Source organism: Elephantulus edwardii, unplaced genomic scaffold (assembly GCF_000299155.1).
Source record: "Elephantulus edwardii isolate Elephantulus edwardi_28Jun2011 unplaced genomic scaffold, EleEdw1.0 scaffold00267, whole genome shotgun sequence".
Taxonomy (NCBI): domain Eukaryota; kingdom Metazoa; phylum Chordata; class Mammalia; order Macroscelidea; family Macroscelididae; genus Elephantulus; species Elephantulus edwardii.
In genome coordinates, this window is record NW_006400017.1 from 1,081,684 (window position 1) to 1,107,810 (window position 26,127).

The following is a 26,127-nucleotide window of genomic DNA, read 5'->3' on the forward strand; positions in this document are numbered from 1 at the left end:
TGAGTTGGTTTTTGTGTATGGAGTGAGGTGTGGGTCTTGCTTGAGTCTTTTGCAGATATTTTTCCAATTTTGCTAACACCATTTGTTAAAAAGGCTGTCGTTCCCCCACTTCACTGATTTCGAGATGAAGCTTTATCATCTTTGCCTCCAAGAAGCACTCTGGATGTACTTTCTCCAAGACACATCTGTTTGTTCTTTTGGAAGTCCATGGAATATTCAGTACTCTTCTCCAATACCACAACTCAAGGGCATAATTTCTTCTACTGTCATCTTTACTCATTGTCTAGCTCTCAGATGCATAGTAAATAACGGAAAAGCCCATAATCTGAATCAGGTGCCCCTTAGTCTTGAAACTGACATCATTGCTCCTCAATAATTTGTAGAGGTCGCTGACTGCAGACTTTCCCAGTGCAATACATCTCCTGATCTCCTGACTGTTTGTTCCAAGTATATTGATTGTAGATCAAAGTTAAACGAAGTCGTTGACAGTTGTTGCGTGGGCAGATGGCAAACATCTTTGCAGACACAGTCACTTGTGAACAAATAATATGTGATAACTGAGCATAAGCAAGACTGCTACATTTCATGGCTCTGGAGACATTAATTTCCTCTGTAGTCTAAGTGACTGGTTGTACAGGGAGTTGTCAGTTACTCAGACTACAGTGTGAATGGTAGCCCTGCACACAGGCATGTGACTATTTGCCTGTGGCTGCGCCTTTGTATGCACTTCTAAGTGTAATGTGTATGAGTGTGGTTGTCTGAGGCGACATGTGAGCGAGACAGCTTTCTGCGTGCTTGTGTGTATCTGTTCCTATGGATCTGTTTCTCTTGGAACACCTGTTTGCACACATGCTGTCTCTGTGAACTGTGTGTTGATGACTGTGCCTCTGTGTGTGTGTGTGTAGCTATGCTTTTGGTCTGGGTGCCAGACCCTGTGCTTGTTGCTCATCTGTGGCCCAGTCCCAAGTGCAGAGGCAGCTGCTGTTAGAGATCTGGCCTGTCCGGACTGCTGCCCAGTCCTGAGCGTTGTCCCTCTGTCCACAGGAGTGCTGCTGGATGTGCAGAAGTTCTTCCAGATCAGTGACAGCAATGCGGGTTTGCTCCAGACTGGTAAGGAGCAAGGCTCTTCGGAGCAACCTTGGGGCTGGAGACCTGGGCTTGGGCTGGGTGGGACCTCTCAGCGGGTCTTGTTCTCAGCCCAGCTTCAGCTCCTGGGAATTGGGGTCTGCCACAAAGTCTGAGAAGAGGGCATTGAGGATGGGGGGTGGTTTGAGTATGAGGAGCAGTCTGGGGAGGGGGAAGAGCCAGCTTGAGCCAAGATCTAATGCTCCAGCAACCACTTCTGGGCCGAGTGTAGGGAGCTGTTGACAGAGCAGTGGGGCAGGCTGGACAAGGCTCTGGGCATAAATCAGTCTGTGGAGTCAGACTCACGGTCCATTAGTACTTGTTAAGCTCACCTGTGCACTGGAATTTAGAAATCCTGACTCATGCTTTCCTTCACAGACTAGGAAATCCAACACTGAGACACATTCTCTCTATCCATTCACCTGAGCTCAGATGAAGCCAGGGCTGACAGTGAATTGACAGCATACTCGATTACATGGCAGAAGTGATTGGGCTACTAAATTTCCCCGTCGGTACCTACATGATCACACACTGTCTTTTATAGTTATTTAGGGCTGCTGTCTTAGGATGAGTTCCCTAGAGAGTTGAGACTAGTGACATAGATACATATATAGTGATGTAGGTAGAGATACGTTGTATAGATACAGATAGAGACACATTGTTGTTAGGTGCCATTGAGTGGACAACCACTCATGGCTGCCCTCTGCACAACACATCTCAATCTTGTCTGCCCTGTCCTGCACTGTCCTTAGGATCTCTGTCATGCTCAAGTCCCTTGTGGTAGTCACCCTATCAATTTATCTTCTTGGAAGTCTTCTTCTCTTTTGCTGAGCCTCCTCTACCTTTCCTGGCATGCTGTCTATCTCCAAAGACTGATCCTTTTTGAAAAGCTTCATGTAAGTGGACTCCATGAAGAAGAAGGTGGCACCAAGATCGGAGGAAGACTCATCAACAACCTGCATCAGGCAGATGACCCAACATTGCATGCAGAAAGTGAAGAAGATTTGAAACTCTTACTGCACAAGATCAAAATCAAAGACTACAAACTTCAATGGAGATCCCATTTGAACAGCAAGAAAACAATCCTCCCCACTGGACCCATAGACAACATCATGATAGAGGGGGAAGATAGATATGTAGATGTAGATTATAGACACAGATACATAGATAGATGAGAAGAGAGGAGGTGGAGAGAAAGAGTTACTTAAAGGAAATGAATCTTATAAGAGGCTGGCAAGTCCCAAGTCCATGGATTGGACATCAGACTAGAGGCTTCTGATGAATGCAAGATCAGGAGACATATATGGCAGGCCACTGGCTCAAGCCCATATGTAGGATTCCCAATAGAGCAAAAAGCAAGAGAGCTTTGCTAGATGTCCATGTGTGTTTGATACAAACCACAATACTGAGGAGCCCCCTTTCAAGTGACTAGCTGCTCATAGGTGACCACATAATGGACATGATTGCATTACATCAGATCTCATCAAGGAAATAGCTACCAAACCACAGAGTCATGGGCAGCCAACCTGATGGGCAACCTAAACCATTATAGCTGTCGTGATAATAATAATTTTTTAAAAACCCAAAAAAATCACAAACAGATCACTTTGGAACCGAAACTGATTTTCTTGTTGTCTAGGAGACTAGGATTCCAAATCCAGGGTGCTGGCTCTGGAAGAAGGCTCACTCTCTCTGTGTCACCTCTGGGGAAGGTGCTTGTCTCTTCCGCTTCTGTTTCTCTGCTGCTTGGTGATCTTCATGTGGTTTGACATCTGTCTTTCCCCATCCCTGCTTCTTTCAATTACTTGTTTAATCTCTTTTCTGTCTCAGAACAGAGCCATTGAAGACATACTGATGTAATCCTATATTATCAGCGTAACAAAGAAATCTCATTCCTGTAACTACATGTGATCTCAAATCATCATGATCATGGTCACATGCTCCCTTCCCCATTTTTCTGTATACAAAGGTCACACCTCCTTAAAAAAGAAAAAGAAACTCCCTTCCCAACTGGGATTATAAATGCTGATACGTTGTTGTTATTATTGTTGTGTAGGATGGAGTTGGAACTGACCCATTGCTCACTCTCTAGCAGATTTTCAGAGTCAGTTGATCGCACGGGAGGAGATTGCCCATCTTTCTCCCATGGAGCAGCTGGCGGATTCAAACGATGTGCTTTTGGGATTGCAGCACAGATTCTTACCAGTAGGCCACCAGTGCTCCCTAAGTACTGATATAGAGGTTAGAATTTGCAACATGTATTTTTTTTTAGGATACAATTAAATCTATAATACATAAACAGCTTCTCTTTGACATGTGTGCACATCAACATGACAGATGACACACATGTGTGCACACACCAACTTGTAGCTAGGACACAGGTGCTCCTCCTCCACCTTACTGGCCACCGCCTCAAAGCCTAGAAGGGCTCTGCAGGTACGGTACCACTTTGAGAGAACGTATTTCCAGATCTTCAAGGCCTGAGTATTTCTTTCCTAAAGTGAACCTCTGTCCGTGAGTGCCTGTGAATCTCCTTTCTTAACTCCCCTTTTATGATTGCTTTTCTCTTGGAAGGCTGAGTCTACCTAGAGGTACCTTGGAAGAAAGGCGTGGCAATCACTTTGGAATAAGCTACTGAAAGCCTTACGGAGCACTGTTCTACTCGGACATACAGGAAGTTGTCACAAGTTGGGGTTGATTCCATGACAACAGTCTAGATGCCAGCTCTTGTCTAGCTGATCCCCTGTGTGTCTGCTATTAATCTCTGAATTAACATTCAGAAGATTGTCTGAGAGCTGAGTGTTAACACATTTATCTCAATGAAAAGATGAAGCCGACAGTTTTCTCATAGAAATCAGTCTGATTTGGCCACTCGGTTTGACAGAGGCCTGGTTTTGCTAATTAGACTACGTGGTGAGCATTTCTGTAAAGTGAAACACGCAGTCTTCAGGACTAAGGATGGAATAAGACAAAGTAAAACATGTATTATAATCCCAGGAACCACATCCTTTGCAAGTATTTACGTAGAGAGGATAGTTTCAACATCCACAGCTCTTCAGGGGTCCTCTGAGTGGATGTTGGAAGATCGTGGCTCTGGACCTCAGAGCTTCAGTGTTTGCTCTTCGGTCTCAGTGCTGAAAGGCCAAGGCCTGCTGACTGGAGACATCGTTCAGTCGTATTTGCAGCCAATGTAAGATTATTTCAGCAGAATAACCACAACGTTCTTGATTAAACAGATAATGGCAACTTGAGTCAACTTTTCCTCTATCCTGGCTCTTATCATTATGAACAGGACTGTTCCACAAGCCCTGACAAATGAGACACTGTGGAGGGAAGAGTGTGTGTGTGCCTGCAGATATGTGTGAATTGGTGGCGTGTGAATGTGTTAATGCGAAGCTCTGGTGGATAGTCTGTAAGGAATTGTGTTGCTAACCCAAAGGTTGTACCTCTCTGAAGATTCAAATCCACAAGCTGCTCTGAGGGAGAAAAATGAGTAATCTCTTCGTGTGAGATTTACAGCTTCAAAGGACTTGTTGGAGAGTCAGTTTTGGAGAGTCAGTTCCAACTTGACTGTAATGAGTTTGGGAGTGTTAATGCATGAATGTGTGTGTGTGTGTGTGAGAGAGAGAGAGAGAGAGAGAATGTGTGTGTGTGTGTGTGTGTGTGTGTGTGTGTGTGTGTGTGGTGGAGACATGTGTGAGCTACTGTGTTTTCGAGTAACTTAAGAGTCATCATTGCAGAAATGGTCCAAGAAAACATTAGAAAGGGCAGTGGTTTGTAGGTTTGGTGACCAGTCTTGTCTCCAATGCTAAACGCTAATGTGCCCTCCACAAGTCTTTTCTGCAATGGCCCTAAGGTCCCCTCCCTGCTGCCTTCTCACAGGTCTGCATGGAGGAGGATATGAAGAATGAATTGATAAATATCAATTACTGCAGGAGAAGGATGGGCAATCTCGTCCTGTGATTAGACTGCCTCTGAAAACCCCCCAGAGGATCAGCTATAGGTCGATCAGGAATCGACAGTACACAACAACAACAGTAACAGCAATATCAATTATTAGGCAGCTTTGATAGCCTAGGCATAAAAAGCTGTGCTGTGCTCCTAAAAACATGGTTCAAATCCACCAGCTGCTCTGCAAGAGGAGGATGGACAGTCTCCTCCTATGTGATTTATTGCCTCTGAAAACCCACTGGAGGGTCAGTGACGGGTCGGTTTTGACTTGATGGCACACAACAGCAATAACAACAATAATAGCAATAATATCAATTCTTAATTAATGACATTTAAAATCAACATCGTGTAACTCACACTAGTCTAAGTGCTTTATACTATTAAACAGTTGACTCTTCACAGCAATTCCATGTGACAGGTTTTACTATTTTTTCCATTTTACAGTGTCTGTACCCGAGACACAGAGAGTTATTGAGCTAGCTGAAGGTGGCACAGCTAGTAAGTGGAAGGACTGGGATTAGAACCCAGGATGTCTACCTCAAGACTTTAACTTTTGACCGTTGGGCTCACTGCCACTGAAGGGTTTGAATGTGGGTACGTGAAGCCTGAGGGAGGGCCTGCCTTCTCCTTGGGGGCAGCTCTCTCCATGCAGGAAATCTGCAGCTTTAAGGCCTTTGCGTTGAGGCCTCCCCAAACTGTAGGAGGATTAGGAGAGTTGGGAAAATGTTTCCTATACCTTTTAGGTAAAGAAGATATAGGTAAACAAGACATGAAAGCACAATCCTCCTGAAGGAATTAAGAAGTGATACATTTGAATACATCAACACAAAAAGTTTCTGTGTGATGGTGATTGAAACCATAAATTGATTCAGTCATAATAAATGACATTCATTGGCCACATAGGTAAAGTAATTTACTGCCCTTGATTTTATTTAATGGTCTCCACAGAGTGGTACAAATAGTTAACATGCTTGGCTGTTAACTGAAAGATTAGAGGGTCAAGTTCACCTGGAGGCACCTTGTAAGAAAGGCCTGGTTATCTACATCTACATCTGAGAAATCAGTCACTAAAAATGCTTTGAGCACAGTTCTGATCTGAAGCACATAGAATCACCACGATTCAGAGTCATCTCCATGGCACTTGGTTTTACTGGTCAGTGAGTTCTGAAACTTACATTTTTAATTGCTAAAATAACTACAAAGGACAGGAACAAATTATTTCTAAAATATGTGAAGTCAAAGAACAGTTTAATAGGGAAAAAATGGACAGAGAATGTGAGCATAAGTACTTGTATTCATTATGATTATGCATTATATGCATTAGAACAATCTGGAGTGAGGGGTACATTGTGGAGTGGGCTGGGGGATGGTGAGGTGAGGGAGGGGAAGAGGGGAGAAAATGTGCAACAATGAACTTAAAACTAAAAACCTAAAAAAGGGAATATCTATTTAACCTTGCCAGAAACAGTGCAAATTAAAACATCAGTGAAATCCTATTTATTTTTCAACTATTAAGATAATATGATTGATCATCGTATCAAGTGTCAGCAGAATTCCTGGCACATGCTTCTGTTGAGTGTAAATTGATACAGGCTTTCTTGGGAGGTAATTTTGGCAGTAGTTATTACAGTGTAAAATGTCATTGATATCAATGATCATTTTCTGTGGAAGAATTACATTGAACCATTTTAAATTGCCATTTTGGGGGGATTCAGAACTGGCCTAATTATGGCAACTGCATATGGCTGAAATCAGCTGGACCTTGGCTGAGAGCAGAGAACGCCTGAAAGACGATTGTATGTGTCTTTCTGACTATGCAAAGGCATTTGACTGTGTGGGTCATAACATATTATGGCTAATAGTGAGAAGAATGGGAAGCAAAGAACACTTACTTGTGCTCATGCAAAACTTGTACACAGCTGTTGTCCAAACAGAACAAGTTTAAAATATCATAGTTTAAAATCAGGAGAGATGTGTGTCAGGGTTCTATCATTTCTCCTTACCTAATCAAACTATGTGCTGAGAAAATCATTTGAGAAACTAGACAATATGAAGAAGAAAGTGGCATCAGGGTTGAAGAAAGACTAATCAACAACCGACATTATGCAGATGACACAACTTTGCTTACCAAAAGTGAAGAAGATGTGAAGAAATTACTTCAGAAAACCAAAGGCTATAGCCTTCAATATGGATTCCATCTCAGTATCAAGAAAACAAAAATCCTTATAACTGGACCAATATGCAATATAATAATAGATGGATAAAAGATTGAAGTTTTTAATTACTTAATTTTACTTGGATTTACAATCAGCATCCATGGAAACAGTAGTCAAGAAATCAAAAGACTTGTATTGGGAAAATCTGCTGTCAAGGACCTCTCCAAAGGACTAAAGAGCAATGACGATATTTTAAAAACTAAGATGTGACCGATCCAAGCCATAGCCCTTTTCAATTACTTGCTGTGTGTCTGAGAATTAGACAGTGAATAAAGAGGACAGAAGAATTACTGATGCCTTTAAACTGTGGTGTTGGAGAAGAGTACTGAACAGCCCATGGAATGCCAAAAGGACAGACAAGTTTGTCTTGGAGGAAATGCAACCAACTTGGGTTCTCATCAGAGGCAAGAATGGTGAAATTTCATCTCACATAATTTGGGCCCGTTGTTAGGACAGATCAGTCCTTGGGAAAAGACATCAAAAATGAAAGGTCAGAAGAGGGGTAGACCCTCAGTAAGATGGACTGACACAGTGACTGTAACAATGGACTGGAACATAGCAGTGATGATGATGATGATGGCACAGGACAGGACAAGGTTCAGATCTGTTGTTCACAGAGTTGCTATGAGTCAAAGTCTACTTGATGGCACACAACAATAACAGCAATAGTTCTAGAGCAGAATGGAGGGCAGACAGGAAGTGGATGGAACGTGGGTTGTGTAGAATCCCAATATTCATGGGCCACAGGAAATGTCAGTTATTTGTGTGCAACAGATGAATGGAGACCCAGATACTGGCAGAGAAGTGGAGACTGAGGAGGAAGGTAGCCTTTAGGGCCTGAGGCCTTTGGGCTATGGGTCCTGGTGCAGAAGGGTCCCTGGAATGCTCAGCTTGGAATCAGTGGAGCCCACTATCCCCAGAGATTAGACAAAACTGTCTTTAAGAAACAGAAGTTTTATGTGCATGTATCTTTGTGTTAAATCCTTGCTGTTGAGTTGATTCCCACTTGGGACAATTGCGTGAATAGAGGAGTCGAATCTTATTCCTTTGGATTTTTTTCCTTTTAAAAAAATTATTATTATTATACTAGTTTATTTACAAAATTCAAATATATTATTTTCCAGAACAGTCTCCCAATTTCCCTCCAATTCCCTCCTCAAACTGTACAACTCCATGATTAATTTCCGCTCTCCCTGCTGGAGAAGAGTATTGGACTACTAGGAGAACAAACAAGTTTGTCGTGGGGAGAGTGAAGCCAGGTTGCTCCTTAGAGGCAGGGATTCTGAAGCTTCGTCTGACATACTTTGAATGTGTTACAAGGCGGGATCAGTCCTTGGAGAGGGATGTCATGCTTTGTAGGGTGCAGGGATGGCACAGAAGAGGAAGACCCTCAATGAGATGGATTGATTTAGTCACTGGGGTAATGGGGATAAGTGTGTCAGAGACAATATGATTGGCAAGGGATAGAGCAGGGTTTAGTGCTGTTATACATAGGGTCACTATGAGTCGCAGGCAACTCGACTGCACATAACAACAACAGTTTTTAAGAAAAAAACAAACAAAAATTTAAAACCCTAATCAAAACACATTTAGTGTTATTCAAAATGAAGTCTTCTTGCTCCTCATAAGACTTCCCAGGGTATATGGAAGACAATGATTAGCCATTGAAGGGAATAAAAATCCCAAACCCAACTGCTGTGGAATTAGCCCCCTGCACATCCTCATCCCTCTGCTTCCTCTTCCCCCTCCCTGATCCTTATACTCATTCTACAATAATGGTTTTTTTGTTTTGTTTTGTTTTTACAATAATGGCTTTTTACAATATTTGTCTGTGTGGAACTGAGTTAGTTCACTCAGTTTAATGCTCTCCAGTCCTTCCCAAGTTAGGTAATAAAAAATCATTACTCCTGCGTACCACGTAGAGTTCTATGGATGTTTTAAAAGAGCACTCATGAGGATTTTTTCTCGAGGCACCCCCCGGGTTAGCAGCAAGTGTCTTAACCATTTGCATCCCCCAAGTTAATATGTCTAGGAAAAACATGGCAATTTTTTTGTTAAACACCCAACTCTATTCATCAGTTGAGTAGGTAATAGTAATAAGGATTGTATTTTAAAAATGGAGTTTAAGAAATATAATGGTCAGTGTTAGAACAACACCTTGCATACTGATGAATAATAACCCCCAGCCTCCTGGATCTGTAATTGATGTGTTCATCTGCTGTGAAAGCAGATCTTGCCAGACCTCCCCAGTCCCCTACCATGGGACCCATCCCAGTAAGTATTCAGCATCAGAATAACCCAAAAACCTCCACTGGCAGCCAAGTGTTGACTGTATGTGAGACACTTTGGGGATTTAGCTTGAGTATCCTGCATAGACGTCAAGAATTCTACCATTGAGCCACATACCCATTAACAATGGTTATGAGCGATACATCAGGCCAACTCCAAGGTTTAGAAAAGGGGCATCTTAGAGGTCCCCAGGCTCCCAAGGGACTTGTTGTAAAGTCTGGGAATGGATGTCTACTAAACACACCAGGCTCTGTGCCCAGACTCTGCCTTTCCCCTTCAACTCATTTTTACCCAGACCCCAAAGGACATGTTGATGGCTTCGTTGTTGAGATGATATCAGAGAGGTCGATCTAGTTACCCAAAGCCACACAGTGAGCAGGTGGCAGAGCTGGGATTCGAACCTACCTCTCCACCCATTCGATTTAGATTCAGATTCTAGATCTCTGCCCACTTTCTAGTCACTTCCACTCTGGGCTGAGTGTTGTACAGGAATTGGGAGAGTCATCTTATCTGTGTTTTTATTATTTTTTTTCTCTTCTTCCTTCTGTCCTAGTACCAATGTGTGGCAGCTGGGCCTGGCCCTTTTCCTGGGATGGCTGGACTCTGTGTGTGTGTGTGTGTGTGTGTGTGAGAGAGAGAGAGAGAGAGAGAGAGAGACAGAGAGAGACAGAGTGTGTGTGTGTGTGTGTGTGTGTGTGTGAGAGAGAGGGAGAGAGAGAGAGATTGATTCATAACGTCCCCTGTGTTTCTCTCCAGTCTTCATCAGCTGCTTGCTGCTCTCTGCACCCGTGTTTGGCTACCTGGGTGACCGATACAGCCGCAAGGCCACTCTGAGCTTTGGGATCCTGCTCTGGTCCGGGGCTGGCCTCTCCAGCTCCTTCATCTCTCCCCAGGTACCTTTCCTACCTGCATCTTCACTGATCCAGACCATGGGGGTTGGGAGGCTGGTTCTGCTGCATTCCAGGCCCAGGGTTTGGGGGCTGAGAGAGGAAGTGCAGGCTGAGCCTCCGGCCAGCCCTGGTCAGGGAAGAGCCAGTTAGACTTTCCCAATAGCAACCTTCCTCCCTTGCACCTCTTGCCTGTGGCTTCACTTCCGCCTGACTCTGCAGGGGCTTGGGGGGTGGGTGAGGTGTGGGTGTCAGCTCCTGATTTGGGGAGCTTAGCAAAGCCAGTGATACTTTGGTCTGGGATATGGAGGAGGGTGGTGGCTACAGGCTGTGGCCACCACTTGGGGGCGTGTATGACATGTTGGGACCTGGGGTTGCAAAGATGGTGAGGTGTCTGCAGCCCTGACCCTCTTTCTCCCTTCACTGGGGACCTGTGTCCTGCTGACAAATCCTTGGTCCCTGGCCCTTGGTGACTCTGAAACTTGCCGTGATGTTGTGCCCATCCACACAGTATTCCTGGCTCTTCTTCATCTCCCGGGGCCTCGTGGGCACCGGCACAGCCAGCTTCTCCACCATTGCGCCCACCGTCCTGGGGGACCTCTTTGTGAGTGACCAGCTGACCCGGGTGCTGGCTGTCTTCTACATCTTCATCCCTGTGGGAAGGTTGGTGTCAAACCTGCATCCACTTCCCCGAGGGAGGGGTAAACTAAGTCAGTATAGGACCGATGGTGAGGGTAGGTGAGATCCAGCCAGGAGACCTGGGATTGAAGTACTCATTCACCCCCTTTGCCATATCATGCTACTTCTCTAAACCTCAGGTTTCCTCATCTGTAAATGGGGGCAGTAACACCTGCTAGTGAGTTGAGGTGAAGGTGAGAAAGAATGAGTCTGGTTCCCTCCTGGGAGTGAGGAGAAGGGCCCTGTGGTATGGGGCCTGCTCTGGGTGCCGCCCCTCTGGGGTGTGATACAAGGAAATGCATTCCGCATGCTGCACCCCAGAGAGGGTGGGACAGAGCGGAATCTGTAGCCAGACCCTGCGCTCTGACCCAGGTTTCCTGACATGCCTGACTCAGGCAGGGTTGAGCCTCGGGTGGGGTGTCCGCACGTTGGGAGACAGTGGTGCTGGGGGTGGCCGGGAGCCAAAGGTCACGGGTGACTTGACCAAGGGCAGTGACCATCTGGGCCTCGGGTGCTCCCTGCTGGGGCATTTCTGAGAACTGAGAGCCTGTTGAGGGCTAACTTCGGGAATGTTTAGATCAGACTGGCCTTGGGCTGCCTCCCTGCCACCCTTCACCACCATTTTCCTTGCCCCTCTGTTGCAGTGGTCTGGGTTACGTGCTGGGGTCAGTGGTGACGGACCTGACTGGGAACTGGCGTTGGGCCCTCCGCGTGAGTCCAGCTTCCTCCCCCCTTTTTATCCCCTGCCCCAGCCAGCAGGGACTTTCCAGCCCCCCCGCCCCCCCCGCCCCGTGGCCTTAGACATTTGGCTCCATAACTGGCGCCATAGGGGAGGATGGACGTTGGCCGCTTCAATTATTTGAGACCCCCATATGGGACACGGGTTATGGAAGCTGTGGGCCCGGGTTCAAAGCCCAGCTGTTCCTCATTTACTAGTTATGTGACCTCGAGAAAGTCATCTCACTCTCCTCACAGCCTCAGTTTGACTACCTATGAAATGGGAGTAGTAAAAGCAGAGTATGGAATTTTTAGGATGAATGAGACAAGGAATGAAAAATTCCTGGTCTGGGGCCAGGGCCCACAGTAGACAGTTAAGGTTACTCAGGGAACTTGCCTCGGATCCTTAGGTAAACACCTGGTCAGCCCTCTTGGGGGTGCAGTCACCCAGTATGGACTCTGGAACTCAACGGCAAGAGGGGCTTGGGGGCTTGGTCCTAACGAAGCAGCCTCAGCAGCTGTCTGTGGCTGCAGACTTGTGCTGAGTCATCAGGGCGCTGAGGGAGCTGGTGGAAGTGAGGCCGAGACGGCAGAGTCAGACCCGGGGGGTGGGCTTCAAGGAGGCAGACCTGAGGCTGGCCTGAACAAAAGCTTTCTCATGGACTGCCAAAGAACAAACAGGTGTGTCTTGGAAAAAAGTCCAGCCAGACTGCTCCTTGGAGGCAAGGATGATAAAGCTTCGCCTCTCATACTTTGGGCATGTTGTTAAGAGAGGCTCTTCCTTGGAAAGGGACATCATGCTTGGAAAGATGTAAAGGTCAGTGAAAGGGAGGAAGACCCCCAGTGAGATGTAGACCCCCAATGACACAGTGACCGTAAGAGTGGGCTCAGGTGTGCCAGAGGTGGTGAGGATGACACAGGATAGGACAGAGTTCAGATCTGTTCTTCACAGGGTTGCTATGAGTCATACTTGATGGTAGTTAACAACAGCAACAAGGTCTGAGTTGTTTAAAGGCTGCCCTAAACAAGTGGTGAGCACCCCATCTTTGGGGGTATGAGCAGAGGTACAGTGAGGAGAGGACACCCCAAGAGGACTGGCATGGCTGATGGAGGCATAGGTCAAGAGAAAGGACATGGCTTGGGACAGCCAGGCTCAGTGAGGTCAACAGTGCGGGTCAGGGTAGTTGAGACTCTGGCTTTCAGCTGTCTTGGTCCACCGAGCGGAGAGCAGTGTCAGTGGTGGGCTCACAGGTATGAATCCCATCCTGAGGCTGCTACAGGGGTGGCAGATGGGAAAGTGGTACCTCCAGCTCTGTGTGTGACCAGCACCCAGAAAATGAGCTGCGCCTGGACCCCAGGGTTCAGACATTATGGCCAGTTACCCCAGGATCTTCCAGCCATGGAAACGCCGCTCTGAGCTGCCTGTGCCCACCTGTCACCAGATCATGCCTTGCCTGGAGGCCATGGCCTTGGTCCTGCTCATTGCCCTGGTTCCAGACCCACCCCGGGGTGCTGCTGAGAAGCATGGAGAGACAGTCATGGGGGTCCCGAGGAGCACCTGGTGTGAGGACGTCAGATACCTGGTGAGAAAGTGAGTCCTGGACACTGCAGAAAGGTCCTGTCACCTCCAGTACCACCTCCCTCTCTCCTCCTCCAGGAAGCCCTCCCTGATAGTTCCAGCATTCACAGCTCTCATCCTCCTCTGAGCTCCCCTCACCACCTGCACATGCCCCTCCTTGGCCTGGAGCGTAGCTCCCACTGACAAACAACAGAAATACAGGCTGAGAAGGAGGCAGGTGGCAATGTGCTCAGCCTGGACCTTGCCCTCATCTCGTTCTTGAGTTAGATTTGGAGAGTTGTGTTCCTTATCCATCAGATGGACATGATCAGTAGCCTGTTTGCTTCTTAGGGTGCGATCAGTTGCTCAGTCACAGGTGTGCTGGGGGAGGAAGGCAGGACTCACTTCCGTGTGGGGCACGAGTGGGGCACAGTCCTCCTCAATGCAGGTCAGAAGACCAGTTGAGGGGACTCAGAGGAGGAAGGGACAGGGATACCTTCCAGGAGAATGTGAGAGTGGATGTGGGCTTTTCAAGGTGGTAAGTTTGGGAGCTCTGGTGGCCTAGTGGCAAGAAACTGCACTGCAATTCCAGAGGTACGCAGTTCGAATCCACCAGATGCTCTGTTGGAGAAGGAGGGGCAGTCTCCTCCTGTACCAGTCAGATCCGATTCAATGGTACACACACACACACAAAATAATAAAATAAAAACAAAGTGGGAAGTTTGTTCCTGGGAGACAAGTTTGTTCCAGCCTGGAAGAGGGTGTGCGGGAGGGATTCGCAGGTGTTCAGCGGCCACTGGGGAGGTTGGGGATCAGAGGCTGGTGTGTGCCGTGGTCTGAATGCGCAGGAGAGGGTCGAGGTGCAGCCTCGCTCTTTCCTGGCTTCAACGAGGACATCTTCTCTTACAGCTGGAGCTTCGTATGGTCGACCTTTGGAGTGACAGCCATGGCCTTTGTGACAGGAGCCCTGGGCTTCTGGGCCCCTAAGTTTCTGTTCGAGGCCCATGTGGTCCATGGGCTGCAGCTTCCCTGCCTCCAGGAGCCGTGCAACAGCCAGGACAGGTGAGAGCCTCTGGAAGCCCTGGGCACCTGGCCCAGGTGAGAGGGTCCATGGTGAAGAAGTTTCCAGGAGGTTCTGAGGCCGAAAGTGAACTGTCTCAGGGCCCCTGGTGCTCTGTGAAGACAGCAGCCTGAGGTCTGCCTGGCAGTATGAAGCCTGGTTCTCAATCTGCCTCTGTCCCTGCTACCCTGGGTGGTTATGGGCAGCTTCCTGCCCTCTTCGGGCCCCAGCCCACCTCTTTGCACTCTTGAAGCTTCTGTGGGAAGCAGAAGGCAGTGGGTAGCAGGTGAAACTTCTAGGCAGCTGAGGGATGACAGGAGTTCTAGACAATTGTCCTTCTGAGGGACCCAGAGTGACTTCTGTCAGGCCATCCTATCTTATAGGTGGCAAACAGAGGCTCGGAGAAGCACGCTGCCCCTTGTTATAAGCTGGCTTAGGGATTTCATGCCTGTGTTCGTCCTCTGCCTGGTCTAAAGCACTGAGTTCTGGGAAAGCAAAGACATAAAGCTGGCAAGCACTCTGTCCTCCTTGAGGAAGCCCCCTGCTTCTCCCACCAGCCTGTCCTCCACCCTCCGCTGCCCCTACACCTTCCGTCCATCCCGAGGACACCAGTGACCCTCCTGATGTTGAGCCAGGGACCCCTTTCATCCTGTTCTTCTCCGTCTTCTACCTTCTCCTCCTTCTATCCCTCACTCCTCATATTCTCCCCTCGCTGTTCCTGCCCTGCAGGCTTCTTAAGAGTTTCTCAGGGCCCCATGGTTTTTTGTTTGTTTTTTTTTTTTTAATTTTATTTTGTAATTGTGGTTGAAAAAAAAAATCTATCTAACACAGCACTTGCCAACTGAACATTTTTCACACGTACAACTCAGTGACATTCTTCATGTTGCACAATCATCGCCAGGGTCCGCTGCCAAATTATCCATCACCATAAACAGAAACTCGCTGCTTCCTTGACAGGGGTTCCCCTCGCTCGCTCCGTCCCACCCCTGGTTATGACTAGCTCACTTTGATCTCCAGGTATTTGCCTCTTCTAGATATTTCATACAGAAGGGATCCTCTAATGTCTGTCCTTCCATTGCTGGCTTATTTCACTCAGGATAATGTTTCCATGTTGTATCAGGACTTCATTTCACTGGATGGCTGAGTAACAAATATTCCAATGCTTGACTACGCAGTGTCATATTTTGCTGGTCTAGTCATCTGTTGAGGGACAGTTTGGTTGTTTCTTCCCTTTGACTGTCTGTGATTGGTGTTATACAGACTCTGGTTTGCATATATCTATTTTGAATCTCTGCTTTCAAGTCTCCTGGACATAAACTTAGAAGTGGAGCCACTGAATTATAAGGGTTCCATCTCTAAAGTAATAAAGAACAAGGATGTCAGTAAAAACCAAAATGTGCCTGATTCAAGCCATGGGTGGTATTTGCAATTGCTTCTTATGCATCTGAAAATTGGGCAATGAATAAGAGTGACCAAAGAATTGGTGTCTTGGTGTTGTGGTGTTAGGGAAGAGTACTGAATACAGGCTCATGGGCTGCCAGAAGAACAAACAAGGCTGTCTTGGAGGAAGTGTAACTGGGGTTCTCCTTAGAGGAAAAGATAGTGACGCTTGGCCTCATGTACTGTACTGTGGGCATGTTGTCAGGATGGATGAGTCCTTGGAAAAACACATACTGAAAAAGACATTACAGAAGGAGAGGAAGACCCTCAACAGTGATTGAAACAATGGCCTCAAAAATATTGGAGATAATGAGGATGGCACAGGATAGGTGAAGTTCCTGATCGTGGGTTTGCTATGAGTCACGGTGGACGTGAGGAGACCTAACAATAATAGCAACCACCAAGGTCTTATCCTTTGTGGGCAAACCGTTAAGGGTTTGGTTACTAATGGGAAAGCTTTGCAGTTCGAACCCATCCTGTGGCTCTGTGTGGGAAAGACCATCTGCCCCTATAAGGGTCTCAGCCAAGAAAGCTCCAGGGGGCAGTTCTGCTCCGCCATGTGGAGGAGCTGTGAGTTCAAATAGACTACGGCAGCTAACGAGCTAACTTTAGCAAAGGGCTCCACGCTCCGTGCTTCCCTGGGCCATGAGAGATTATGGTCCTCTGTTGCTGGCAGCTCTCGCTTCTCCCTCCTTCTCCCTAGCCTCCTCTCTGGCCTCTCCCCCTCTTTCCCTGATCACGGAACTTAGCGTAATTTCCAGAATGTCCCGTGCACTTTCACTTCTCTGGGTTGTTGCCCGGGCTGTGTTCTCTACCTGTATCTCCATTTACGTTTCCCCTTCTATATTAAGTACTTAACATCTCTCCTACTCTGTTACAAGAGACGGGAGCTCAGAGAGGTTAAGTAACTGGTCCAAAGGCACACAATTAACACATGACAGAGGCGGGCTTCACATTCCTCTGCCGGTCAAGCCCATGTTCTTGAGCTCTGTGTCCTGTTGCCTCTGGGGGCTGCCTGCTGCTGTCGATGAATGTGAGCTCCCCCCCCCCCGGACTACTTTCTGGCACACAGCAGAGAGTAGGTGCTCAGGGAAAGTTTGCCCTTAAAGATGTTGAGTGCACGAAAAAGTAATGTTTGTCTTGGCACCTCGGCGTGATTTTTATCTCCCCAGAGGCCAGGACTCAGTACTAAAAGCCTCACAAGTGTGGGAAAAAAAAAAAGAAGAAAAAAACCAGAACCCAATTCCACACCAGGCATCCACTGGCTTTGGCATTTAAAACAAGTTGTTTTCTCTTTTCTCAACCTTCACTCTCTTCTAACTCTGTGAAAAGCTGACCTGAAAGTGTGCATTAGCTTCTTGTGTCTGCTCTAACAAATGACCATAGACGTGGTGACTTGCAACAATGGAAACTTCTTCTCTTACAGTTCTGGAGGCTGGAAGTCCAGAATGTTTTCACATGAATAAAGGAGTCAGCATGGCCCTCCTTCTTCTGGAGGCTCTGGGGAGAGTCTGCCTCGTCTGATCCCTCCTTGGCTTATGGCCACATCACTCCAACTCTGGCTCTGTGGCCACGTTGCCTTCACCTCTTCTTCTGCCTCAAATCTCACACTATCTTTCTCTCTCAGAAGGATACTTGTGACTGCGTGAAGGCTAATCTTCCTATCTCACATTCTTAATTTAATCACATCTGCAAAGTGTGACAGTCTCAGGATGCAAATATCTTGGGCTCATTACTAAGCGTACCGTCCAGAGGGTGAGGTCCTGATGCAGGGTTCTGCACAGACCTCAGCTATTCCTATACTCTTTTCACTTAGGAGAAGCCTGAGGGGTGCCAGTCAAGGTGGGGCAGGGGCCAGAAGCTACAGACACAGGAGTCCAGCCAGGGAGATCTTCCCACACTCAGAGTTGGCCCAGAGGGAAGGGGCTACATGGAGGGATAGTGAGCTTCTCAGCCCTGGGGGGGGGGGTGTACATAGAAGCTGGTCAGCAGCTTGCCAGCCTCATAGTATAAGTACTCAGAATAGGATTTGCCGGCTTTTAAAGGTTTTCTTGGCCCTGAGGGCATGTGATTCTGAGAAGACTTATGGGCATGGGAAGAACTTTCAAGGGTCCCTTTCAGTGGGGGCTGGGACACATCCTATGACAGACTTTTCCACTCAAGGGCTGGTAAGGTGATCCTTTTCAGGACAAACTGTGCAAAGACCAAACCCCTCGTCTTGCAAAAGTCTTGGAGAACCTGCCAGAGCTGGCCCAGACCAGGGCTCAGGTGGATGGCCTTCATCCGGGATTTGGGATCACTTGACTGGGATGAGCTAGGAATTTGCAGGAGTTGGAGGCTGGCAAGGTTCCCTGAGCACCTTTAAGCTTCCTAAAGACCCACAAGCCTCCAGCTGGTAGGCAGAGGGCTGAGAGACCCCAGCTCTGCCCCTGAGCAGTGTGTGACCTCAGGCAATTGCTGCCCTCTGTGAGTCCCTAGCTCTTTTCTTGCATGGAAAGGGGATGTAGACCCGCTTAGGGGTGAGGTGGCTGTGTTACCTGATTTATTAGTAATCATAGTCCTGTGCCTGTTACGTCCTTACATCAGTGGGAGCCACAGAGGTAGTAGTGGAACACCTGTGCCCTTCCACATGGGACTGGCAACGTTTGGGTCTGGGAGGTGGAGAAGGGTGGGTGAGGGAGGTGAGGCTTCTGGCCAAGGGAATTTTCAAGTGCAGAGGGGGATGGGAGAATTCTGAGTCATTTGCACAGCGGGAGGAAGAAGGCAAAGGGAAGATGGTGAGGTCAACAGGGGCCAGTTCTGTAAGGCCTTGAGCACTGGCCAGAGACTCTGCGCAGAGACAGTGAGGAGCCATGGAGGGGCCTGATGCCAGAAGAGGTCATGGATGTGTGATTTCAAGAGGGTGAGCTGGCCACAGCCCAGCTGTCCCTCTGAGCTCTTTTAAGAGGGGCTGTGGAGAGCAGAACGGACTAACAGGGCAAAGTTGTGTCATTCTTTTGTCTTAACCTTCTTCAATCTCACCTCCTTTACCTGTCCCACCCAGGGAATTCTGAGAAATAGCAAGGAGTTCGTTTGCTCAACATATAAGGTGTTACTGTCACTGTGGTCCTAGAAATTCCAAGATTAAGGAATGACTGATGCGAGAAACCTATAGGGAGCTTTGATGGTTTAGTGGTAAGGAATTGTGCTGCCAATCCAAAGGCAAGCAGTTCAAATCCACCAACTGCCATGGGAGAATGATGGGCAATCTCTTCCTGTGTGATTTACAGCCTCTGAAAACCCTCTGGCTGTTGTTATGCACCATCATATTGGAATTGACCCTTCAGCAGGTTGTCAGAGGCAGTAAATCACAAGGGAGGAGATGGTCCAACTTTCTGGTGTGGAGAAGCTGGGGGATTCGAACTTTGCTTTTGAGATTGCATTGCAACTTCTTACGGGTAGGCTACCAGTTGTTGTTGTTAAGTGCTGTCGAGTCATAGACAACTTATTAGCTACTTGTATAACTTTCATCCTTTCTCCAGGTTCACAGGGTTTCCGGAGGCAAGCTTTTTCAGAAGTAGATGCCACTCCTGTTTCCAAGCTTGTTTTAATCAGGGAGCCCAACCAAACACTGTCTGCCATGGGTAACCATTATTGCAATTGACACATCAATGTCACAGTGTTCAGCATCACAGCAACCACAAGTTACCTCTGTACAGCAAATAGACAGAACAGTGCTATAGCACGTAGAAGAATGTTTGACCAAAAACATTTAAAACCAGGCCTGAGTGTTCACCCACCTTTGGCTTGCTAGCATAACTTTCTATCCACTAGGCCACCAGAGCTCTCTTGTTGTTGTTGTTGTTAAGTGCCGTTGAGTCATAGATGACTCATAGTGACCCTATTAACAAAAGACCTGAATATTTGTATAACTTTCATCATTTCTCCACCTTCATAGAGGCTACCAGATCTCTGTTAATAACAACAGCAGAGACACAGAAGTGCTTTGGGAACTGATGAGAGTGAAGAAATCAGCAAGGGAGTGAGGAAAGACATCCCCCCAAAGAGGACATTAGTGATGACTCTTGAAGAATGAGTAGGAGTTTGGCAGTTAGAAAAAACTAGGGAAGAGTGTTCCAAATGGAGGGATTAAAAGTATGAGGTGGAGACAGGGTGAGGACAGCTAGTCTGAGAGAAAAAGAGGATGGAGCTGGGAACCAGGGTTGCCTTGAGACAAGGTCAGATCATAAAGGATCAAGCGTGCTGCCATAAGGAGTAAGGACTAAATCCCTAGGTGTTAGAACTTCAGGGAAAGGCTGAGCAGGGATGCGGATAGAGCTGCCTTTCAGGAAGCATCCTCTGGGAGGAACTAAGGAGGGCTGAGGGCGCTGAAACAAGTACAGGAACAGGTGGGACGGTGATAGGTCATGTTGTTTTGTTGTTAGGTGTTGAGTAGGACTCATGGTGACCCTATTTACAACAGATCTGAATCTTGTCCTATCCTGTGCCATCCTCATAATCTCTGACACACTTGAGCTCATTCATGACTGCAGTCACTGTGTCTATCCACCTGGTTGAGGGTCTTCCTTTCTTTCACTAACCCTTCACCTTTGTAAGCATGAGGTCCCTCTAGAAGGAATAATCTCTCCTAGACTGCCAAGAAAACAAACAGATTCATCCTGGAGAGGATTAAACCAGGCTACTCCTTGGAGGCAAGGATTCTGGGGCTTCGTCTGACATACTTTGGACATGTTGTAAGGAGGGACAGGTCCTTGGAGAGGGACATCATGCTTGGGAGGGTGGAGGGACAGCTCAGGAGGGGAAGGCCCTCTCTGAGGTGGATTGATTCAGTGACTGGGGTAATCGGGATGGGTGTGTCAGAGGCAGTGTGCTTGGCACGGGACAGAGCAGGGTTTAGGGTTGTTGTACATAGGGTCGCTATGAGTTGCAAGCGACTCGACAGCACATAACAACAACAACAGCAACATTCCCAGGGTATGTGAAATAAAGCTTTATGATCCTTGCCTCCTAGGAACACTCTGGCTGTACCTTCTCCAAGCATATCTGTTTGTTCTTTTGGCAATCTGTGGGACATTTAGTACTCTTCTCCAACATCAAAGTTCAAAGGCCTTAATTCTTCTTCTGTTATCCTTAGTCATTGTCCAACTCTCTGATGCACAGCAAGTGATTGTAAAGACCATGGCCTGAATCAGGTGTACTTTAGTCTTCAAACTAACCTCATTGCTCTTCAATAGTTTGGAGAGCTTCCTGAATTCAGGCTTTCCCAATGCAAAGTTGGGCCATGGAATGGTGCAATTTAAGGAAGGAGGGCGAGCGGGCTGACCAGACAATGGCAAGATGTGTCATACAAACCTTCCCACTGCTGTTGAGTTGATTCCAACTCATAACAACTGGATGGGACAAAGTAGAAGGGGCTCATAAGGCTTCCAAGGCTGGCATCTTTATAGAAGCACATTGCTACATGTTTTTACCTGCAGAAAGGATGGAGGGCTTGAATAAACAACTTTCTGTTAGCACTTTAGGGCTCTTTAGGAGCTCAATAAAGAAACATGCATCTGCCCCCTTTCCCTTAGTATTTGGATCTGGGTGGAGGAGAGATTAGAATCAGAGTGGGATGCGAGAACGAAGCTTCCTGAGAGCGGCAGTTTTGGGTCGTGAGCGGGTAGAACACATCATTCAAGATGGGGCGGGCTGAGAACTGGGCTACAGAATGCTAGCTGGGTCACCCACACGGCCAGTGACATCCTCAGCAAGAGGCAGGAAAGGGAGAGGGGAGGACAGTGGGCTGAGATTCCGTGATGCAGGGGGAGGACATGAGTTCTTGATGCTTCAGGAGAGCTCAGGAGGTGCAGAAGTGGTGGGTCAGGCAGAGGTACGTGCCCTGGAAGAATTGTATTGTGCACTTGGGGAATGGGGGGAACAAGGACCACTATCCTGACCCCTCCCATGCTGACCCATTCCTCTCTTCCCTCTTTCCACCAGCCTAATTTTTGGAGCCCTGACGGTCGTGACTGGCATCATTGGAGTCATTCTGGGAGCAGAGGCTGCGAGGAGGTACAAAAAAGTCAACCCAAGGGCTGAGCCCCTCATCTGTGCCTCCAGCCTGCTTGCCACAGCCCCCTGCCTCTACCTGGCTCTGGTGCTGGCCCCAACCACCCTGGTGGCATCCTATGTAAGTGAAAGTGACTTTGAGGGTGGGATGGGAGAGGGGTGGGTGGAGAACTAAGTCATGTGCCACATTTTTGTGTCTCCCTTACGTTCACTATCCAGGAATGTCACCCCCATTTTACAGATGAGTAAACCGAGGGTCATGAGAGAGGAGATAGCTTATATAGTGTTATACAATAAGCTCTGGGCACAGTTGAGATTTTAACTTAAGCCTTTCCAGCTCCAAAGTGTGTTCTCTGGGTGCCTGCCAAATATCCTAGATCGAGACAACAGGACTAATTTATTTCTGGGTATTCACGAGCTTAAGAAACTATATATAGTGCAATTTCCCCCAGGTTGTGGATGAGGACGTTGAGGCTTCAGCTGGTCATAGCCAATGTGGACACAGCCTTATAGGAGATGACTTGACAATATCTCATTTTCCAGACCCATCACATCCCTTCCTGAGCGTCACTCAGTCCAGCATGTCCCAATATTTGCTGTGCCCACCCCCTCCACTTGGGGCACTGTTTCCCTCCTCTGTGTATCTTCTTTTCCTACAAGGTCCTCACTCAAAGCTCAACTCCATGTTTACATCACAACTCACCATCCCTTCCTGGGTCAGTGTGCTTGGGGCCCCCACTAGAGTATGGCATATTGTGGACCCACAATCAGGGAATCCAAATGGCAGGGGCCAGATCCTGCCCTTTTCTGAGTGCAGCAAAGTGTTCTCCAAACTCCATGCTGCCTGTCTTTCCACATGGGAAGAGGTGGACCCTAGGTCATGCCAACTTAGGTCCTGCTAGACAGGCTGGAGTCCCTCCCTCACCGGGTCCGTGGGATTGTCTGCAGGCCCTGGGGAACGCACGCAGGTCATGGGCTTGGGAGCCATCTCTGCATGCTGGTGTCTATGCACATGTGCAACGGGTTTTCCAAGCCGAATGGGCTCAAGGACACATCAGCAAACAGCATTATCATTTGTCAACCTGTTCTGGTGGATCTCTTACTCATGGTGAGGCCCATGGCTGTTATAGCCATTTTAGGAATCTATAAACCTCACTTCATTTAAATAAACAGCGCTTATACAGGTTTGCATCACTTAATGTCCATTTGGGCAGCATCTGTGTGCACATTCATCCAAGCCTGGATTCTTGTAACACGGGACAGAGGGCGTGGCTCTGAGTGCAGGCTCCATCTGAACTTTGTCCTCTGCTCAGGTGGGTACAGTGGCCTGTGAGGCTGTGCCCTCTGCTCCCTCCTTGCTCCCTTCCCCTCTCTCTGCTCCCACCACTGCCCTCTCTGCCGCCCCTCATTCCTCCTACCTCTGCCAGCAATGTTAGCAGCGGCAGTGGTAATGACAGCAAACAGGGACCACCAGCAGTGAGTTCTCATATGGAGTTTACATGACATCTAAATCATGTAACATCTTATTTCATGAAACATATCTTGCTATTAAGGGACACATGAGTTGCTAACTCAAAAGGAGCTCTGATGGCCTAGTGGGTAAGGAGCTGTACCGCCAACCCAAAAGCAAGTGGTTCAAATTCACCAGCTGCTTCACACGAGAAAGATGGGCAATCTCCTCTCATGCAATTGTAGCCTCTGAAACCTGCAGGAGGCTCAGCTATGAGTTGAGTTCAAGCTTTTGGCAGTGAAAGTGAGCTAATTAAAAGGAAGCAACTCTCTGGCAATTGGTGGTTTGAATCCACCAGTGACTCTGAGCGAGAAAGAAGAGCAATTCTCTCTCTCCTTTTCTTTTCTTCTTGTGTACCGTCAAATTGGATCCCACTGGCACAGGAGAAGATTGCCCCTCCTTCTCCAGCAGAGCATCTGGTGGATCCAAACTGCGTGTCTTTGGGATTGCAGCATAGCTTCTTGCCACTAGACCACCAGAGCTCCCTTGAGCTGTCTGATCTATAGCCTTGGAAACCCAGTGGAGGGTCAACTATGGGTCAGTTCTGATTTGGCAGCAATAAGGTTTTTGGCCCAGACTCAGAACTTTGCACTGCGAAGAGGGGGTGATTCTAGATGTGCTTCATTTCCCTTGCTCCATTTTCTGTCTCTTGTCTCTGGAACTGCTCTTGCCTTCCTCCACATACTGACCGCCCCGGGGGTGGGCAGATGAGGAAGAACAGAAGGAAATGGGCAACATGTTACCTGCGTGTGGACCTGCTTGTACTGCTGAGGCCGTCATGAGGCAGATTCCAAATTCTGCCTTCCTGCTCTCTTGGGCATTTTTTGAGGGTTTCAGGGAAGCCTCTGGCCATGGCTTTTTATTAACATCATGTATTACATTGATTGGTTTCCTTTGCATTCCTAGGATAAATCCCACTTGGTTATAGTATGTAATTCTTTTGATATGCTGTTGGAGTCAGTTTGCTCGTTTTGGTTTATACTCATCAGATATGAAGCATTGTTCTGGAGCGGAAAGGTCAGCATTTAAGTCTGCTAGCTCCTAGGGAGAAGGGTGAGCAGTTTCCTCCTGTAAAGATTTACAGCCGCGGAAGTGCGGTTGAAGGTCACTGAGGGTCGGAACCGACTCCACAGCAGTGAGTTTCCTTCTGGCTTTTTATTCACCAAGGACATTGGTCTGTCGTTTTTGTTTCTCAGATGTGGTGCTGGCATTTGCATTACCCAGTTCCTGGGGCTATTGGCATAACCACGCCCTGTCCTCTCCGAGCTTCCCCTCAGCTCCTCTTCGTGTGTTGCCCTTCTAGTCCCTTTTTGCTGGGCCCCTTGGCTCGCAGTCTGCTCAGGGTGGGGGGCTTCAGGGGGGAGGTCACCCCTCACGACCACTCCGGCCTGTGTCTTTCCATGGTGCCTGTTTGACTTCTTGTGCAAATGCACCTCACTCCATCTCTGCAGGCTGTACCACAATGCAACCCTACCTCAGACTTCCCTAGATCCCAGTGTCCCTGTCCCCAAACTCCAGGGGGTGTACATTGGAGATCCCAAGCACCGTCTCCTTGTACATCCCAGACCTGGTGCGGAAGGTCAGCATTAGCCAGCGTCCAAGCAGGGAGGAAGGCCAGTGTTCCTCCTAGCAGACACTGTCCTCCATGAAGATTCCCAGAAGCCCCTCGTCCCCCTTGAGAAGAGGACTCTTCCACTGACACCCCCAGTCTGAGTCTCTTGCCTCCTACACAAGCTAGTGGAGACACATGAGACTTATTGTTTTCTCTATCAATTCTGTAGATTGTATGCTAAGTCCTTTAAGAAATAGGAACCTGTTGTCTTCATCCTTGGGATTCAACCAAAATTTCTGAAGTAGAGTGAAGTCTAGTTACTGTCTCCTCCACAAGCTTTTTTTAAGGCCCTATAGCACCCTCGTAGGGAACGCTAGTAACCTACTGGGTAGAGAGTTATGCTGTCAATAATCCATGGGCAGGTGGGCAACCTCCCCCTGTGCAATTTGCAACCTCTGGAAGGCCAGCTATAAGTTGGTTTGGGTTCCATGGCAACGACTGTTTCTGACTTGTGAACACTGTTGTGAGGAAAGAAAACAGAGACTCAGAGACAGATTACAGATAGGCAAACAGTAAACACAAACACAGCCAGTTGGACTCCAAAATCTATGTCCCTTGTCACCCTCTGGAGAGAAACAAAGCTTGGGACACCTAAATCAGTCCACTTCCATTCAAGGTGACTTCACGAGTGTCAGTTTAGAACTCTGCTCTGTAGGGATTTTAAAAGTTGATCTTTTTGAAAAGAGACTCTCTAGTCCTTTCTTCTGAGGCATCATGGAGTGGACTTGAACCTCCAACCTTCTTAGTTAGCTCCTGAGCATGTCAGCCGTTTGCACCACCCAGGGAGTCCTGGCATACAGCAGGCACCAGTTGCTAATGCATTCGTGTGCATTGCTTGAGAGAACTGGAGAGAGCCTGGGACCCTCATCTCTTGCTGGTGGGGCTGACCTGGCAGAAGGGCCGAGGCCCAGGCAGATGGATGTCCCATCAGCCGCCTGTTTCTGCATTGGCGGATGCTGGGGACCCCTGCCAGCCCTGCTTCTGCCACCGCCTGTGCTGCCTCTGGCAGATGACTCCTTGGCTGTGTTTTGGG

General features: G+C 47.8%; 1 protein-coding gene across 1 annotated transcript in view; it reads left to right on the forward strand.

Annotated features, from left to right (window-relative positions):
• The window catches only part of SPNS3 (spinster homolog 3 (Drosophila)), a 69,867-nt gene that overhangs the window by 7,563 nt on the left and 36,177 nt on the right, over positions 1–26,127 (forward strand). Inside the window, exons 2-8 of the mRNA XM_006899796.1 lie at positions 1,045–1,110; positions 10,338–10,474; positions 10,980–11,131; positions 11,791–11,857; positions 13,306–13,454; positions 14,331–14,483; positions 21,904–22,093. Coding sequence (XP_006899858.1) covers positions 1,045–1,110; positions 10,338–10,474; positions 10,980–11,131; positions 11,791–11,857; positions 13,306–13,454; positions 14,331–14,483; positions 21,904–22,093 — 914 coding nt within the window. The remainder of the gene's footprint in view (positions 1–1,044; positions 1,111–10,337; positions 10,475–10,979; positions 11,132–11,790; positions 11,858–13,305; positions 13,455–14,330; positions 14,484–21,903; positions 22,094–26,127) is intronic.